General features: G+C 31.2%; 2 protein-coding genes across 2 annotated transcripts; both read right to left on the reverse strand.

Annotated features, from left to right (window-relative positions):
- Window positions 1-5365: 5365 nt before the first annotated feature.
- Window positions 5366-7011, reverse strand: LOC132064091 (zinc finger protein ZAT9-like). Its single transcript, XM_059456968.1, has one exon. The coding sequence runs from the start codon at window positions 6563-6565 to the stop codon at window positions 5591-5593; it is 975 nt and encodes a 324-aa protein (XP_059312951.1). The 5' UTR covers window positions 6566-7011; the 3' UTR covers window positions 5366-5590.
- Window positions 7012-17272: 10261 nt separating this feature from the next.
- Window positions 17273-19121, reverse strand: LOC132062647 (zinc finger protein ZAT4-like). Its single transcript, XM_059455179.1, has one exon. It carries the CDS (start codon window positions 19008-19010, stop codon window positions 17442-17444), a length of 1569 nt encoding a protein of 522 aa, XP_059311162.1. The 5' UTR covers window positions 19011-19121; the 3' UTR covers window positions 17273-17441.
- Between the last annotated feature and the right edge of the window lie 826 nt (window positions 19122-19947).

Consider the following 19947-nt stretch of genomic DNA (forward strand, 5'->3'; position numbering starts at 1 on the left):
CTAACTACCTCAAATCTGGAGTAACAATACCAACTTGACATATATAACACATGTTCAATAATTAAATGATGAAACTATTAACAATTATGTAAATTTCAAAATATTTACAAGTAAAGCAACAGGATTAAAACTGATCATTTCAAGTAACGGAACATTAAATGTGCTTAATCGGATATCATAAAGAATAAAATTAGAATTCATCAATAATGGCGAGACCAAAAGTGGTATTACCACAAACAAATTAAAGGACCTGGTCAACAAAGAGAAATTCAAGGTTATACATTTTCTTGATGGACAAAAACCGCATACGTGATATATGGTTTGGAAGTTGCTAAGAAATATAAAGTCAGTATAAGTAGGCGTTTGGCCAACCCATGGTTTGAAACCATGGTTTCAAACCATCGTTTGGACATAAGTTTGGAACCATGGTTTGAAACCATAGTTTCAACTCCCTAATCATCCAAAAAGGCATGATTTGGGGTTTGAAACCATGGTTTCAACTTTTTAAAATATAAAATTTAACCCAAAAGTTTATATTTTGTAAAAAAAGACCCATAAGTTGGTAGATATTTTTAACAATTAACCCCATCAATCATTTACCAATCTCATTAACTTCCACCAACCTTTATTTATGTCTACCAACCTTTAATTTATGTGGGAAGATTATATTAAAGAGTAGTTACATTACTATTCATGTTAAATTTTTGTTTTTATTGAACTAAAGTTTGATTAATTGATGTTGCATTTTTTAGAAAGGCCTTATAGTAGTGTATTAATTTTGTTATAAACTATGATTTGCTCATTTGGTAAGATTATATAAGAATTGAGAATGTTTTGATAGTTTTCACAATTTGTGGGGTTTTTATGTCTATAAGAAAAAATACAACTTAAAATGTTCAAATTGTATGTCCAACCATGGTTTCAAACCATGTCCAAACGAGGCCTAAGTGATTCAAACATTGTGGTTCTTGTCAAAATTGTGTGGATTCATGACGGGTATTTTCATCTCTTCTGCCTTTTTGTTTGAATAATAATATATGTGGTAATTTAAGTGCCGCCATCACAGATTGGAATTTGAACTGTACATTTGACTACGCTCCAAGTAATGAGAAAATTTATAGTACTAAATTCATGATGACTGTCGTGAAGTTATAGTCCTCCTTACAACTTTGAAGAGACAATAAAGCTGTATGCCAAATAAACATCACAATATTGACTCACACATTTTGAAGTTGCATGCTAGCAAAATTAGGGTCAATTCTTTTTTCCAAAACCTTGACAAAAGGAAGGAAAAAAGCAGAGCCCACCAATATATATACCAAAATTTAAGAATATGAAAAAGCGCACTCACTCTCATAGAAGAGGACCGACACACCGACTAATGACAAGCCACAACTATGAAGGCCAAACCCATGCCAACCATTAGGAAGGACAGCCGAGCTAATCTTAATTATATTGTTCTTAGTCAGATTCACTTCTATAAATTAACAGTAAATAATTATGTAATATTAGATCACTTAAAATATAAATAAATATACTTTTGATAAATAGAATGTTGTTGCAATAAATTACACCGATAATATAGAAAAATAATACACACAACAAATGTATATAAGTTAAATCCTTCTTAATAGATGTCGGCTTATGGAGTCGAGATTTTCACTAGGGACATTCAAGATATAAAGAAGTACTGAGAAGCTAAAAGGATTCAACATGTATTATTTATATATGCATAAAAATTTAATTTTGATAAACATAAAAAAATATTTGATCTTATATATACAGTATTCGGATGAACCCTCCCTCCTCCCGTAGCTACTTAAGAATGCATTTGTGCGAGTCTTGATTAGATGACCATCTGTAGATAAACAAAGGTTTAGTTTTGGTTGAACACCCATTAAAAGAGACAAAGAGTTGTCCTTGACGATGACTTAACCACTTTTGAATGTGAAGCCAAGAATCTATTGATTCTTAGTGGAAAATTCACTTCCAAGAAAGAAAAGAAGAGAAAAAACATAAGCAATCCATTTGGTTCACCAATTAACCTTTTTTGGTTACTATCATAGTGCAACTCTTTAATGCTCTTTTGCTTTGTGAAAACGTTGTTATTAATTCATGTACTTGTTGCTTTATTTACTACTTAAAACTTTTTTTGGACAAGTTTCTTATTAAAAAATTGATTTATTTTAGTCGTGGTTTCATGATTCATCTATCTAAAAGTATGAGAAGATGGAAACATAATCATATTAATTTTCTTAGCAATCCTCACAAAATTCATGTGTGTTACATCAATTTTACTACATATACGTTGAAGTTTGGTTCTGTTTTATTAGGTGCTATAACATGATTAGAAACAAATTTGACAGTGGGATTGTGATGGAGGTTATAGTGGTGGGAGTTGACTTTTGTTTACAACCAGAAGCATAAAAGAATGGACTAAAGGAAAAAAGAATGAGACACAAAGGACATTGTGTGCAAGTTGGATGTTTTTTTTCTCTCAAAAAGTTATGGTAATAATTTAGTTAAAATCTCCAGAAAATCAACCACCTTCCAATGATCGTAACGAATTACTTACTAATTTTCTTTTTCAAGTGACTCGTGGCACTCAAATCATTAAGATTCAAACATTCAATCGACGTGGTTTATGTTTATCAGAAAAGGTCAAATTCAATTATGCAGTGAACAATGAGAATATTATTTTTCTGTGTGTGAGAAGAATAAATAATGTAATTTGGATTTCTAACGAGATTTTGAAAGCCGGACCCAAGAGTCTTCAATCTAACTTTTCCTAGCCTTTTTTAAAAAGCATAAAAAATAAAAATAAAAATAAAAATAAAAAATTTTGTACTTGGACATGCTACTTCTGATCCAAACACAAAAATCACGATTTTGAGACACTACACATAATCCGACATGACACTATGACTGTCGATGTGATCTGATCTAAACCACAACTCAAATGAAAGAAGAGATTCAAATATTAGAATAATAGTGCTCTTTTCTATCTTTGAGGTAACGTTGTTGCGGTAAGTAAAAAATATTTATCCTTGCACTAGATAAATTAGTGCAATATTGTATGTTACATATATATATTTTTAAACGTGATTAAATAATATGTATTTATAATGATTAAATTATTAGATTTGATATAACTATTGAGCGAGGGTAAGTATTTTCTATTAGTTTCCTTACTCTAACAATGTTACGATCGACATGTAAAAATATGACAGCCATGACCTAAACACTCCCCAAAAGGCACCTTCATTTGCTCCCATCTGTTAAATGGGCAAACCTGAATTTAAACCTTAGGAACAGACTAATGGCCGTGCTTTCTTCTATGAATTATAAAATTGAAACCACCACATTTGTTGTTATAGAAATTAGAAACCCCATTCAAATGACAGCCAAACCATGATTTTTATTTATTTATATCCCATGCTTATACCAAAATATAATAATTTATCAAAATTATTGATAAGAAAAGGTGAAAATATGTACTAATTAAGTGTGGTTAATCGAAAAAAGTTTTTATAAAAACAGTCATATATTTGTTAGGTTAAAGTAAATACCCGGACTTAAGTTTGTTCAACGAACCATTATGACCTCATCTCCCAGACTCCAACAATTAAATATTCTTAAGATTTTAATAATGCAAGAACAATTTTAATATTAGTACCCAAAATAAGTTACACTTGTCACAAGTACATTCATTAAAATCTTAGTTATTCAGTTTCTACAAGAGCTATTCAGTTACTTCTTGCAAAAGAAAAAAATCCTTAATGTCCATTAATGAGACTATTTTAGTAACTACTATACTTAATATGACACTTTATTCTTCATACAACTTTAGCTTATCTTTTGATGTTTAATGCGGGGTAATTAGAATTTGTTCTATAAAACTAGAAATATTTATTTATGAAAAAGAAATGGCGAACGCACACAATTGAAAAGGTTTTTGTCCAACAAATAAAAGGAACCCTGGTCCATTTATTATGTTCTCATGAATGTGACATAACAAAACTCTACACATTAAAATATCCTTGTAATTTCTCTCAGTAGAACCTGCATGAACCAGATACTTTGGGTCATGCCAAACCAAACAAGCAATATTCTTTCAGTAAAACAATGGTGATTTTGCCAACTTTCTCTTTCTCCTTTTTCACGTGTAATTCCTTTATTAAGGAAATGGGTACTTCAATCAAAATTTAACGAGACACTAAACTAGAGTTTAGTTCTGTAACGTTAGAGGCGGAGCTAGAATTTTGAACTTTATGGATCCTAAATTCTTGGATAGCTACATCAGGTGTTAGATAATTGAGTTCTGAATTTAATTTCTGTAAATTTTTAAGACGAATATAAAGTTTGGACTAAAGCAATTGATTCTAATGAAAATGTCTAACCTTCTAGCTCAACCCATGTTACTATATGTCGATAGTATAAAAGAGCTTTTTGCACAATTAAATAACTGTCCATAATAGATGAAATTGATAATGTCGAATATAAGACAAGTTATATGTTATAATAGGTTAAGGACCCGTTTGGCCATAAAAATTATTCACTTTTTTCGGAATAATTCTTCACTTTATTTAAAAATCAGTGTTTGGCCATGAAGTTATTGGAAAACATCTTATAACTTGTTTTCCAACTCACTTTTCACTTTCAAAGTTGTGTTTAGTACATTTAAACATTAACATCATCCTAAATATCCTTTGCAAGAAGTGTCACCGAACACAACTCTATTTTTAACTCCAACTCCATAATTCCAAATAAAGTAAAAAGATTTAGAATCTATGGCCAAACGCCTACTAAATACTACTAACATTGATAATTCTAAAAACACTTGTGAGGATAATATAGTCAAAGAAACAAACTTGAGGTCCTTTGAGTCGAATGTGAACCATTGGCTATTCTGAAAAAGTATTTCAGATCTGTAAGGTTCTAACTATTGAGTATGAGACAAGTGTTGGAAAGTCAGACGGTGACACAGAGAAGAATGAACAAATGGATTTATAAGAGAGAGACACAGGAGAGGAAGAAAAACATAGAATTAGTTGCTGCTTCTCCTAGTACTAACACACAGCTGGAATTTTAATTTAAAGTAAGTATAAATTTTTAAGTAATTTAATACCATGTTTTTATGAAAATACAAAAAAATAGAAATTGAAGAAAAGAAAAAGAGAGAGAAAAGGGGTTGTCTTGCATTCAACAGGTGGAACATTATTTAGGCCATTAGCAGCAATACAAACAGGCCCCATTAACTACAGTAGCTGCTGTTTTTAATTTTAAAAGTCCACATTGTTGATAAGCTAAAACAAATGTGAAAATGAATATATGAATTTAAAGTCATTAACTAAACTGGAGAAAGTGATCTGATATTCTCCTCTATCAGTAAATGTTGTAAAATTAGCTGTTACATTTTACATTAACAGAACACTCTCAACAGTAAATATGGATTACAGTCAAAACTATTGAATTGAGTAAAAGCTAATGGAAAATCAACCCCAATTTTCCCAGGAAAATTTCACTTGGATCCATAATCCTTTCCTACATAGCCTCTGAAAATTAACCAAAATAAAAAAAGAATAAAACTTTACCTCTGATTTTTGTTGGGGTTGACAAATTCAACATCAGAAATAGCAGAAACTTCAACTTGGCTAATAATTTCATCATCATCTTCCATTGGAGGTGGAAGATTAAGATCTATTAAACTGGTTCCACCAGTTCTTGAAAATTCTATTTTTGCAGCAACAGGAACACTAACATTTGTTGCTGCAACACCAATAACATGTGTTCTTTTATGTCCACCTAAAGCTTGTCCTGATGAAAAAACTCTGTAACAAACAGGACATTCATGTATCTTCTCTTCAACTACTACATTTCCACTTTCCACCACTTCATTGTTATTATTAACACTTGCAACTTTAATCTTCTTGTGACTTGCTCTATGTCCCCCTAATGCTTGATAAGACTTGAAAACTTTGTTACATGTTTCACATATATACTTACCTCTCCCCTTAGTCTTTGTAATTATTTTAACTTGTTCTCCAGAATCCTCTGAATTATCCTCTTCTTCATCAGAGTAGTCATCAACTTCTTGTTTAGTAATCCATTTATCTCTAGATAACATCATTAAGCAATGTGCAACATCTTCTTCAGGTGAAGTCTCTGAGATTGAACTAACTGGCTCAGGTTCAACCAGTGATGAGTAGTCTGTTATCTTCACAAAATTGAGTTTTCTTGATTTTCTTACCCTTTTGGATCTTTTAGAACGAGTTGGATTTTTTGATGATTCAGTCTCACTTTCTTTATCTGGAAGAACAACAACTGAGTCATCAGCAGCACCTTCACAAGAATTCAAGATTTTACCTTTTTCTTCTTCAGACAACCATGAAGATGATGGAATTGAGTCTGTTTCATCGCTGATTTGCTGATTAATCTGTTTCTCTTGTTCTTGCTCTTGTTGTTGTGTGTGTAAATTCATCATGTGAGATCTCATATGCCCACCTAAAGCTCTTCCATTAGCAAACTTCCTTGAACACAACTTACATGTCTTGTGTTTCTCCATCACACACAAACTAACTTCAAAGAAATTTCAACTTTTTTTTGTTCACTTTGTGTGTGTGTGTGTGTGTGTTTTGTGGAGAGTGGAGGCTTATAAAGGAGTAGGTAACAAGCATTCCTCCACAAAGTGATATATACAAATGGAAGTACTTTTAAAGACTGACCATAAAAAATCTGATTTTTGATATTTGTTAAATTGGATTTGGATTCATTCTGGAGTAAATTAGTTTTACTTAAAACGGCAAAAGGTAATTAATAACGAGGAAAAAAGAGAAAAGTTCAATTAAAGCGTATGCATGAAGGCAGAGAGAGTGAATGGGAAGGACATGTAACATGCGATTTTTGCATTTATTTCCATCCCATCTCTACATTTCCTAAATAGCCCTTTAATCTTTTTTTTTTTTTCGTATTTGGTTTTTTTTTTTTTTCCAAATGAAAATTTATAACAATTTATTTTTATTAACAGAAAATAACCCATTAATTTATAGTCCAAAAGTGATTTACTTTCTCTGTTCCAGTTTGTGTGGCATAGTTCGCAGGGTCAAACTGACTAATTTTCGATTGAATTCGAACATAGCATCTTCAAGTTTTCTTTTTTAAAAAAATAAATTTTATTTAAAAACTACATAAAAATTACTACAAGTCACTATAGTTAATAGTTCAAAAATATTAAGAATTATATATATTATTATCGAACAATTTAATATTATAGTGTAAAAGATTTATACCGATAGCGTATAAAACTTAAATTCATGGAAAGAAGACGATATGTGACCTGCTAAAAGTTGGCTAAATTACACCAAGAGTGTAAATTTCAGTGTAAATTTCTTTTACTAATTACTAGTTGATAACTTAAAGTCATGTACTTCTCATATGAGTGGACAAGATGGGAACAAGATAGGAGGTTAACTAGAATAAATTTGGTTTAACCTTTACTTAAATCAGTCAAGAAAACTGTTGAGTTGTAACGACGGATCAATAATAAATTACTATGTGGACCAAAAGGGCCCTTTCTGTTTGTAAAGGGAGCTTTACGGATTAATCTAACAAGCTATTAGCAAACTAAAAATTGATAGACCAATAAGAATTCTGGTATGTGAACTCCATTTTTTGTTTTCCTTTTTCTATTGATGCAGCAGTGATTATTCTTTTCTAGAATGGATTTTAAGACATATATCATACTCTCTATTTTCTTAATCTATTTATTATTATCAATTGTCTGAAAGAATATTTGTCAAGACTCCAAGGGACCATATTAACTATGTAGAAAATAAAAGTAAAAAATATTTGAAGGGACAAGATTATTGAAAAAGAGATAATAATTCCAATAGAAGGGCTACGAAAAAGGGAGGATTTTTGGCATGGAACTAGCTGGACATACAGAAAGTGTGGCAGCTTATTTAATTCAACTTGTATATTTAGTTAGAAGGGGAATAATTAATGTTGTGATTAATAAAGAGTTGCTATTTGAGAAAAAAAAAATTGAAGCCCTTTAATTAAGGATCTTGGGTTGAATAGTCTAATGGGGAATGAATGGTGAGGAACTAACTTCTTGTCCCCTTTCCATTAAGAAAGGAGTTTCTAAGGGAAATATGTGGCGTTTCATTAGGGCAAAATAATGGACCTAGTCTTGTATATTTGGTTTTTTCCCCCATTTCAACACGCTTAATTTTCAATTAGTTACAGTAAGGGTCTATTTGGTACGAAGGAAAATGTTTTCTTAGAAGAAGTTTTTCAGGAAAATAAGTGGGTGTTTTTATTTATTTTCTTGTATTCGGTACGTTAGCAAAAAATATTATTTTAAAAACATTTATATATGATCTAGACAAATGCTATAAGGTGGTGGGGGTGGGAGGATGAGTTGGGTTGGTGGGAGTTAGGGGTGGAGTGAAGATGAGGTGAGTTCGAGGGGTGGGAGGAGACAATTGATGTGTAATGCCACTGGTGGGACTTGTGTTTCCTACTTCGAAAGTAATTTTCCTCATTTTTAAAGAATTTATTTTTCTAAAAAATATATTTTTTTAAAATTTTTGACCGACCGAACATGAGAAATTAAAAAATATCTTTCTAAATATGTTTTCCTAGATACCGAACACACCCTGAATGTAATTATGTTTTTGTTGATCATTCACCGTTCTCTTTGCCCTCTTTTTAAACTTACGTTTGGTGCTTTCCATGAAGATGGCTTCATAGAGTTTGTTTGAGAAGGGGCCCTCATCCAAAGAAAATCTTTTAACAAAAACGAGGCTATAAATCGCAGAATTTTTTTGTTAGGGGGTGAAGTTATCACCACATAAACCTAGTGGGTCTTTGTTTCAAAGGCAACTCCAAAAATTCCTCTGAGGTTTATGCTTGTTGCACTTGTGTCTCTTGTGGCTAGGGGTGTACAAAGGAAACCGACATACCGCACCAAACTGATAATCCGAATCAAACCGGGAAAAAAATCTGGATTCGTGGTTTGGTTTGATTTTGTTTGGTTTTAAAAGAAAAAACCCGACCACTCTTGGTTTGGTTTGGTTTTAGCTAAAAAAAAGTCAAATCGAAACCAACCCGACATTACAAGTATAAAATTTCAAAGAAATTTTATACATAAAAGTATTTATTTATAATGTAATTTATAAATATTTGTTAAACTTTTTCATAGTTTTTTGTCTTTACATATTATTTCAAGCTTGAAATTAGAATTTTGAATGGTCCAATAAGTTTTATAAATTTATGATATTAGTAACTCAAATAAAACCCAACAAATATCAAATCAATGCTAATGCTAACAAAAAAATTTCAATTCTAACACTAGAAATGATAGTACTGTTGGATATCTATTCTTAGTTTACATTGGTTTAGAGAGTGAAAATAAATAACATAATTTTACTTTTTTCTTTAATATTTAGTCACGTAATTAATACTTATTAGCCGTACTTATTTTAGCATGACTTAGTACTTTTATTTTCTGTATGCCTTATAAATTAGCCGTATTTATTATAGCATGACTTAGTACTTTTAGATTATGATCATTTTATTTTATGCGATTTCATTACTTTTTTTGTTGAATATTTTAGTACAATGTCATCTCTCATTTAACATTTTATGTTATTTTTTTAAAAAATATCTTAATTAGATAGTCGTATCTTACTAGAACTAAAGAAATATTTGAAGTACAAGTTATATATATTTGTAGAAGGCTTTACCTGGAAAAAAAACCCGAAAAACCCGAGCAACCTGAAAAAACCGAGAAAATCCGAGGTTGAAAAACCCGACTTTTATTGGTTTGGTTTGGTTTGGTTTGGTTTGGTTTATAGATTTAAAAATTCGATGCAATTGGTTTGGTTTGATATTTGAAAAATCCGAACCAACCCAGTCCATGTACACCCCTACTTGTGGCCTCGAATATTACAATTAACTATTTAAGTCATAATTGACTATTCAAGTCACTTATGCCATCCCTCATTTTTTGCCATCCCTCATTTTTTTTTCTTTTAAGCATTTAGTACTTGAAATATATTGATACTTTAAAAGTGTGTTAATTTTGAAAATATTCTTTTGTCCAATGTAGTCCAAGAAAATGGATTTTTGAAAAATAATAGTTTCGGTCTGATCTAATAATTTAAAAAAAAATGCTTTGTTAGCATTACAGAAGCAGTTTGTGTTTAAACATCTTTCCAAAAGTGTTTCTAGAGATGTAAAGACCCACTTTGTAATTAATATATTTAAATTGATAATATTAAAATATTTATTATTAGATATTTTAGTTTTATTTTTCAATTTCAATTAATTGAAAGATAAAAATAAGACCATTAAATAGAGATAAGAGGAGCATGTTTACAAGACATTGGCTGTAGTGTGTTATCGACAATGCATGAGGTTAGTTTTGTTATATTGTTTGGATAATTTGGTGAATATGATTTTTTTTTGAAAATTAAAAATAACTTCTGCTTCTGAGAAGAGTTACTCTTTCTATTTTTTTTCTGTGTAACCAATAGAAGAAAAGAAGCTTCAACTACTGTTTAAATTTATTTATTTTTCCCCGAAAGTTGGCAAGTATCTCAACTCTCCAAAATAATTTTTTTTAATAAGCATTTTTTGTTTCTTAGAAGTTTCTCAAAGTAAGTTAGGTTCTTCATTTTCTGATTTCAACCGGACATCTTTAGTTAAGGATGGAGAAATTTCATTCACCCGCCACACCCTTTGGCAGTTATCATGTAATATTATAACGTGCCATGTTTTAAAAATCTGAACGTGTCTTAATTTCACTTCATACTTGCCAAGCCTAATTACATACACGTTCTAACTAAATTCACCCAAATAGAAAACTATTTTTGAACCTAATCAACTAAAACAAATGGAGTTTATACGTATCACTAGTGTAAACATTTTTTTAAACTATTACGTCACTCTATCGGTAAATTTTCTTAAAAATTGGGATTAGTAATCTTAAAAATAAAATAAATTATCTGTGATAACATATAAAGATGATCAGATTTAATTTGAAAGAAAAAAAAATATGCCACTTAGCGGCTATGTCGAAAAATTAAGGTGGGACATGTGGATTTAACAAAGTACGGGTAAATATGTTTTTTTTTTCCAGAGTACAAAGGCAAATATATTGAAAAAGTATAATGCATTACAAATATAACTTTATTTGTGAGAGTACAAGGACAAATCTGACAATTTTCCGTTATAATAATTACAATGCACATAACTTAAATTCAAAAAAAAAAAAAAAAAAAAAAAGTGCAAGGCTTTTAGAGTGGAAAAGCAAGGTCTATACACTAATCCAAAGGTAAAACCAAGTGAAAAAAGTAATCTCATGCTAAACTTTACTCCAAAAAAAGTTGCAAGTGAAGTAAAAAAAGAGCAAAGCTCTCGGTAAAGGAAAAACGAAGTCATGAATGCAGTGGCCTGTGCTACTCTGCTAAAGTTGTAGAATGTGTAGTTTTGCATGTTTATTGGACAGTCTGATTGGGGAAAAATATTAGTCTGGTTGTACTTTTTGGGCTGATTTCTCGAATAGGAACAAAATTATGATATTTGTACTATTGATCTGTTATATATCAAGTCATGTCACTGGATAAAAAGAGTAAAATTTTCTTCATAGGAATTTCACGAGTAACACAAAAAAAGAATCAAGAATTACACAAAGTTTTGGAGTTCAAAGTTTTGGAGTTCTAACTTCTAAGGGGGGAAAAATCTTAAAATCTTTTAAAGCAAATTGAACTTTAAAATCCAAAAGAAGGGCATGGCAAAAAAGTTGTTAATTTCGTCGCTCAATTTTCACTTTATTGCACTAGATTATTTTTTTGTAACAATGATTTCAACTTTGTCCAAAGTATCGCGGAAGTTACTATACTATTTTTTGAAACAAAAAAGTTGCTCAACTTTGCCTAAATATCACATAAACCCACGCGGAGGAAACAAAAGAGTCATTTTATGATATTTATTAAAAGTTCGGTGATTTTTTTGTAACAACAGCTAATTTAGTGATACGGAAAAGTTGAATAAATTTTTTGTTACAAAATTAATTAGTGACGTTGGTGCAATAAAATTTTAGTGAGCACCGTGAAATTATCCAACAAAAAGGAATATTGTATGGAGTCCAATTTGTGTAACAGTTGCATGTTTTTCTTTATTGTTCAATAAACAAATGTCATTTTTGTAATAATGAGGGTCACTTTTTACTTTGTGAAAATTCCAGTAAAGGACTCTCATTTTGACTGTTGAATTTCAGGTAAACAGAGTTTAATTTCTTTCGTCCTGTTCAAAATGTGAAGGAGTTATTTCTCCTAACATAAAATGTAAAGGGGAGTTTACTCTATAGTTAAGGTTGTTAATTACAAATGCCTAACCTTCTTGTATGATGTATCTGCAAATTTATGAGGATCACCTTCATTTTTCAGTTCACAGAGTTGTTGATTATTCAAATTTAAGGGTGAACTCTTTTTTACGTGCAAATATGCATACATCATTGGCAAAGTTTAAGATGAATTAACTAATTAGGAGTTCGATTAGTAGTACTCATCATAGTCTATTGTTTCACCAATTAAGTTAAAAGCTTTTGGCTCAACCTAAGAATAAGGCAGCTTTACTTTTACACATACGTACTAATTTGATACACCATTGTTATCGTATGAAGCACCAAGATGAATTAAGGATAGTAACTAGCAGAGCAATAGAAATAATGGTAAAGTAGTATTAATTCCTTGTTCATGCTATTGTATTGTGTAATTGTACTGTTTGTTTGCTAAAAATGAATTGAAACCGATGTGATTTTATCAATTCCTCTAAAATAAAGGATAAGGCAAAAACTTTACGAAAGGATTTTATGTTATATGGTTCGTCTGCATCATCTATTTTTCTTTACAAGTCATTAGCGTAAATGAAACAATATGCATATATATTTCAATTTACAAGTCATTAATACATAATGGTAAGAGAAAGAAACCTCCATAACTGGAGAAATGCTTACACGCATCGTTAGTAGTGTGTGAGTTGATCCTGTCACTTTTTAGGTATGGCATTAATTTTAGCCACCGGAGGTTGTAGCTTTTGTTGTTGCGGGTTTAACTGAGTCCAATATTTATTCACAAGTATATATATGAAAAATAATAAATATTTTTTGGAATAAGGATTATAATATTAACAAAATATTAAATTCTGAACACGTAATCATGTGACTAACACTTCGTGAGAGAAATTGTTAATTAATTTATAAAATCTTCCCTTGCTAGGGAAATGAAAATATTTAGTTATCAACATATACCGCTGATGGGATAAAATAAGGTCTCAAAATCAGCTCCTTGACACGCTGGATAGATGTTCTAACAACTCTTTGGCATAATAAGGATGTTATGGGATGCATCATCAACTATACAGATAAAAAGTCAAAAGGTATGTAATTAATTAATGCTTTTATAATGCCTCCATCAACTAAGAACAATATTAGATGACTTACTCTAAACATACTTAATCAATACGTTGCAACCACATCTGCTTTAAAAGCAAAATAAAAAGTAGAGAGAACGACACTTGATATTCATGACTTTGAAAAATCAAATCATGTACGACAATAAGGAATAGCATACATAAAAATAAGATAATTGAATCTGAAACTATTACTTATATTACGTTTTTGAGGCCTTAACCTTGCCACTGGATTTGAATTATTTGACAATTACCAGATTAAGCGAGCCTAATTTCCCTGATGATTATTCAACTTTCAATTTCTTTTTGAATAATTATAAAATCTAATTTTTAGGTGTCACTTCAGCTTCGCATTAAGCTGGTAAAGTCTCAGTGTCGTGATATGCACTTTTGTCTATTATCGTTATTGTACGTAGAAAGTGCGCTTCTTTGAAATGTTACTAATTACACTATATATTAGGGATCGTTGTGTTCGAAGACAAGTTATGTTGGGATTAGTAATATTGTGATTAATGGTGATGTTATTTTTTATTGACTGTTTGGTTAATTTGGTGTATTAAAAATAACATGTGTTGCATAATTTCTAAATAGTATTGAATAGGGTGTATAAGTAAAAGAATAGTATTTGTATTGTTAAATGTCATGATTTACTATGTATAAGAATAGTACTGAATATAAGTAATATTGGTATTAGCTAGTTATATATCCTAGATTTAAATTTGCAACCAAACATTCTATTAAAATTTTATACCAACATTATTCTACCTAATATATCCTACCAAATGAGCCCTTAGAGTAGTCGAATATTTGAGTCTATAAAAACAAAACAATACATATTTTGGGAAAATCTTTTAGTACTAAACTTTTCATTGGAGCAAAGTCTGAAACTGATCAGATACAGATGTTGATACTTTTTCTTCTCTTTTATTTGAGTGGACAAGATCTGAATTCTGTAGCACTATTGGAAGTAAGCATGCATTAAGAAGATTCTACAAGAAGATAAAAAGGAGTCCAAACTGTCATTCTTTGTGAATAGTGCTCTTATATATCCTCAAAGTAGTAAAAGGGGCTTTAGCCTTTAGGGGGGAAAATCCCTTCATCATTCTAAAGGAAGTTCTTAGATGGGTTTAATCTAAGGCAAGAAATTAATGAGTTAATTTTGTTCTTCAGCAAATTACTTTCTCCTCATTTAGCTAGGCTGGGTGATTTGCTAGATCTCATGCTTCTTGACTTGTTTCTTAATCTTACCGGAGTGTATGACTTTTGAAAAAACAAAGGAGTAGTTAATTATTATTTTTATAAAACAAAAAAGTGACTTTACTAATTAAATTCATCAAAGTTGAGTGATCGTTTGAAAAATTAACTCAATGTTCTTACGACTTTTCAATTATTGAGACGACTACCAAATACCATGTGAAAATTCTAAACGCTTAACATAATAACAAATTCATATATCATATTTTCTTAGGAAATAAAAATTATAAATGGTAACACCTAAAGTTGGTTAACTCCAAAGCCCACTTGATCGTTGGCTGATCTTGTTGATTACCATTCGCTCTGATTCGGGTTTAGATTTAAAATAAATATAAATAAATAATGTCTCATCTATAACAATTTAAATTTGGAATAATAACATTTTCAGTCCTTTTGTTATTGATAAATTCTAATTTGATCCTTATGACGTTTGACGAAATACTCTTAACATTTGATTAATTGAGATGTATGTTTTTAGTATCCCTTTCATGTATGAAGTATATATATCTTTTGTTTGGACTATTTTAGGACTATATTTCCGTCAAAATATAAAGGTAACAACACCAACTTATCATAACACATAAGTAATTAGGTAGTGAAACTGTTTGTAATTATGTAAATTGCTGAATATTGCAAAGGGATCAAAATTGTACACTTCAATTAATTGATGGTTAAATGTGCTTGTTCGAATATTACAAAAACCAAAATCATAATTTATCACTAATTGAGGAAACAAAAGTGCTAATAACCCTAAAGTGTTAGATGAAATGATTTACATTTATCAAATTAATAGCTATGGTATTGAAGTAGATAATGGTTCTTGATTCCACTTTGATGAATAAATTAATATGTACTGGCTAGCACTTTAATTAAGTGCTTTGAGTTTAGTTGAGAAAGCAAATCAAGTAGTAGTAGTTGTTAAGCGACTTAAATGTTAACCAGCAACAGATTTACGTGTTGACAAGAAGTGGCATTTGCGAGGAAATTGGTATGCTTTTGGTTTTTCTTTGCTTGAGCTAATTACCTAAGTAGTTTCAAGGTCAACAGTTTGTCGGCATCATGTCCTTCTACATTAATTTGTGCACTATATAAGATAACAAATTTGCATATACATCCATACTTACTCATTTCATATGTGTGTCTATATATTTCACATGTAATTTATATATTTTTAAATCATTGAATTTTTTTTCAAGATACAGTTTAAATAGAAAGGCTGTCTTTTCTCCTAAGATGATATACACACACAGCCTAAATTTCTTCTCGGAATTCACTACTATCCTTTACATACATGCGGATGAAAAATGATAACATTAAACTTAAAATTAAACCAAAAAAAAAAAAAAAAAAAAAAAAGGAAAATAAAATGATTGAATACTCTTTAACAAACGGTGAGTGAACCAGTAATACATAGGCGGATTCAAGATTTTTAATTATGAGTTCTGAACCACAATCTTTTTGGTTTACCGGGTATTAAATATATTATTTGTGTATATTAAGTGATTTTTTAAATATATGTAAATACGAGTTTGGCCAAAACTATTGGTCTGTCGATCCCGTAATTAACTTGCACTGGCGCCACTTGCGATGACACATGGATGCAAAATTTCCATATCAAAATGTTAGGAAAAAGCGTAGAAACTAGAAACTAGGGGTATTATCACGTATAGTATTGAGTATTGACCACAAAAAGCAAAAGAGGAAAAAGAAAGTTTCTTCATCCCTTAAAGACTGGTGGACTTGTCTTTCTAGTCTGGTCAACCACCAGCCTAATTGATGTGCAATTTGCTACTTACACTTAAAAGATATATTTGGGGGATACAAATTGAACTAAGAATATTGTACAACAAGTTTGCACATGCAGCAAATGACTTCGACCTATAAAAGTTTCTTATCCTTTCAGCTGATTAAACTATATTCTAAACCGACAAGATATTGTAAAAAAATTTAGAAGGAAGAAAAAATATAATTCTCGAGGCCTGTAGAATTGCCAGTAAACTATCATCAAAATCTTCTAACAATAGTAGGGTAGAAGCTACGTATACCCTAATTAATGTTCTTTTCTGTACAGCGGTTGAACTTTCTCTACAAGGCATTTAAGTATGAGTTCAAAGTTATATGCCTTGAAGAAATGTTTATGCTATCAGTGCAATTTAATTGGCTATAGTAGGCTATCACTTAGTTTTTCAAATTACCATTTCAGGCTTGATAGGAAGAGTCGTTGTTACATGCCAACTTAATCTGATAGTGCTACATGCCAACTTAATCTAATAGTGCAAAAATTCTTCACATCTTCCGTACATATAGATTATATAATAAACCCATAAGAGTTTAAGACTAAGTAAAAAGCCATTCAAATTTTAAAGGGACGGTGAGAAGCTAAAATAAAAAGAACTAATTAACACATCAATGAAGATATGTTGATTAAGAAAGTTGTCATGATCAGCTAGCTTGAATACTTGAAAACTATGAATAATTGAATTTACAACGAAAAAATAGAATTCAAAATGCAAGGAACAAAGTTAAAATAATGTATATACTGTATTTTCACTAAAAATAATGGGTGTGTATAAGTTTTTTTTTTTTTTTTTTTTTTTTTTTTTTTTTTGGTGTGTGTGTGTGGATATTTTAATTACAATATGTGCATAGAAATATATACCCGTGACTGTGCGGAAGGAGAAAAGAGAATGAAAGAAAAAAAAAACAGTTTATGAGTCAGCACCAACCTTTGTTGTTGGACCAATACCGACTTGTAACCATTGTGAAGGATCAACGGAACTAGTATTGATATCCTTTAGGTCACTTAGTTTTGCTAACTTAAACTTATTATCTGCTTCTTCATCATCTTCTACATAAATTTGTGTTGCATTATCTTGATGGACATTGTTGTTCGCTTTGTTTTTGTCAGCATTGTTATTGTTGTTTTTGTTGTTGTCATTGTTATCGTGATTCTTGTTGTTGTCATCCTCATTTTCTTTGTGGGGTTGCTCGTAATTGTTGTGGTAAATAACATCAGTTTCCGTTTCTTTTTTCTCATGATCACTAATACTCCATGGATGCAAGTGTATATCTGTGGAGACCTCAAAGGGATTAATTATATTCCAAGGGTCTTGCCTTGTACTTGACATGTCTTCATTTGGTGGAATGTTAAGATCCAATGGATCTTGTTTCTCTAAGGTTGATAATTCATTAATTTGCTCAAGGGCATTGTGAAAATGAAATTTTGCAGGGAAGATAGATGAATCTTGAGAATTGGAAGTGAGCCAATGGCACCTTTTGTGGCCACCCAAAGCTTGTCCTGTCGAGAAAACTCTATGGCATATTGAACATTCATGGACTTTTGATTTTCTTCTTGAAGCTCCTGATAATGAGGACCCTTGTTCAAATTGGTAGTAAGATGATGATTTTGAACCTTTAAAGGAATTATCTTCATGTGTAATCACATCATTACGATCATCTAATTGATCTTGTTTGGCTGCATAACATCCTTTAACCTTCTTGTGACTTGCCCTATGTCCACCTAGGGCTTGGTGGGAATTGAATACTTTCTTGCATGCTTTGCATTCAAACAATCCTTTGGAAGCCCCTTTAGCCTTGTCCGAAGGTAAGAAGACGAAGTCACTTTTTCTACGATGATGGAGATCTCTGTCTCGGTTGACGAGGCCGGGAGTACTAAGGTAGGTCATTATCGGATTCCGCCTCTCCTCCTCCTTACTAGCCGAGGCGCATGACTCCTCTGGCTCAATGGTTGATGGGTCTACCCTTGCATTGGCTAAATCTATAAGCCATTTTGCAAGAAGAAGATCTTCTTGCTCACTATAAGCTGAACTAAAAGTTCCAACCTTAGTCCGCAAGGACCTTTTCCTTTTAGACCAACCATAACCTTTTCTTCCACCAACATTATATTCCTCACCATCTGAACCAGGTGATGATACAAAGGACTGATCATCAGCATCATCCGAGCCACAATATTTTCCATGTTCAAGAAAAGATTTCCATGACAAGAATTCTTTGCCACAATTCTCACATGTCCTAGTGCTCTTTAGCCTATTAGGGTTTGCTCTTAATTGGTACATCCTCTTAAGATCACTTCCTCCAGGATTGTCTTCCCAATCACTAGCTTCATCATCATCATCATCATCCATATTTGCTCTCTCATCTCCAATGCCATGAGCTCTCATATGCCCACCTAGAGCTCTCCCGCACATAAAACCCTTCTTGCAAACTTTACAATAATGCTTAAAATTGGGCTTTTGTTCTTCATCGACACAAGCCATGACTATAACAAATAAAAGAAAAAGCTTAATACTAGTTAATTTAGTCAACTATGTGTAAGAAAAAAGACAACAAAGAACAAAGTGAGAGTGAATTATTATGAGGATAATATGCATGAATCAAGAAACAAAAAGAGTTGCATGGTTTGTTGCTATTGTAGTAGAAGTTGTTGTGGGCTTGTAGGGTGAAAAGAAACTTAGTCCTAGTTTTTAGTTAGAGCCAATGGTTTAATTTGTTTGTGTGAGGAGAGGAAAATAGGAGTTCGAGTGGGAGTGAGGGAGTGAAGGTGACAAGTGGAGGGAAGGGAAAGGAAGCCCAATAAGATTTTTTTTAATTGGTTGGTTATATTTGTTATTTTAACCGCACAAACAATTGCTATTGAGACTCAAATAGTTTGGTTTTCGTTTTTAGAATTTAAGTTATATGCGCAAAGTAAAAGTTTATGTTATTGTAGTTTAATTTAGAATTCAAGTTATGAACACCAATGACGTAAAAAAAGTTTACACTAAATTTGTTATATAAAGTGACATAATGCTTAAAAGTTACAACTTACAATTAGAGATTGAATGGTATTTATAGGATTTTCTTGGGAGCATTTAGTATCTATAGGATATCGTAGAATAGAATAAAGGTAAGACATAGATTTCGGGAAACAAGGAGGAACAAGTCTTATGAATTGACTAAAATCATGTTGTTTTCTTACGTCTTATTTAGAGAAAAGAAAAGAAGAAAAGAAGAAGATGAATTCTCACAAATTTTCATAACTTCAGGGATTGTGGGAGGATATTATGAATACTTGAGGAATCGTGGGCCAATATTGTGATGCATCAAGCCATTTTTTGCGCGGATTGTCTTTCAAAGGCACTGGTCTTTAATTTTTGCCCTTTGCTTAAAAAAGTGACAAAAATGTCCCACGAGGTTAAGGTTTGAACTCCATTC

This window comes from Lycium ferocissimum, chromosome 7 (assembly GCF_029784015.1).
Source record: "Lycium ferocissimum isolate CSIRO_LF1 chromosome 7, AGI_CSIRO_Lferr_CH_V1, whole genome shotgun sequence".
NCBI lineage: Eukaryota > Viridiplantae > Streptophyta > Magnoliopsida > Solanales > Solanaceae > Lycium > Lycium ferocissimum.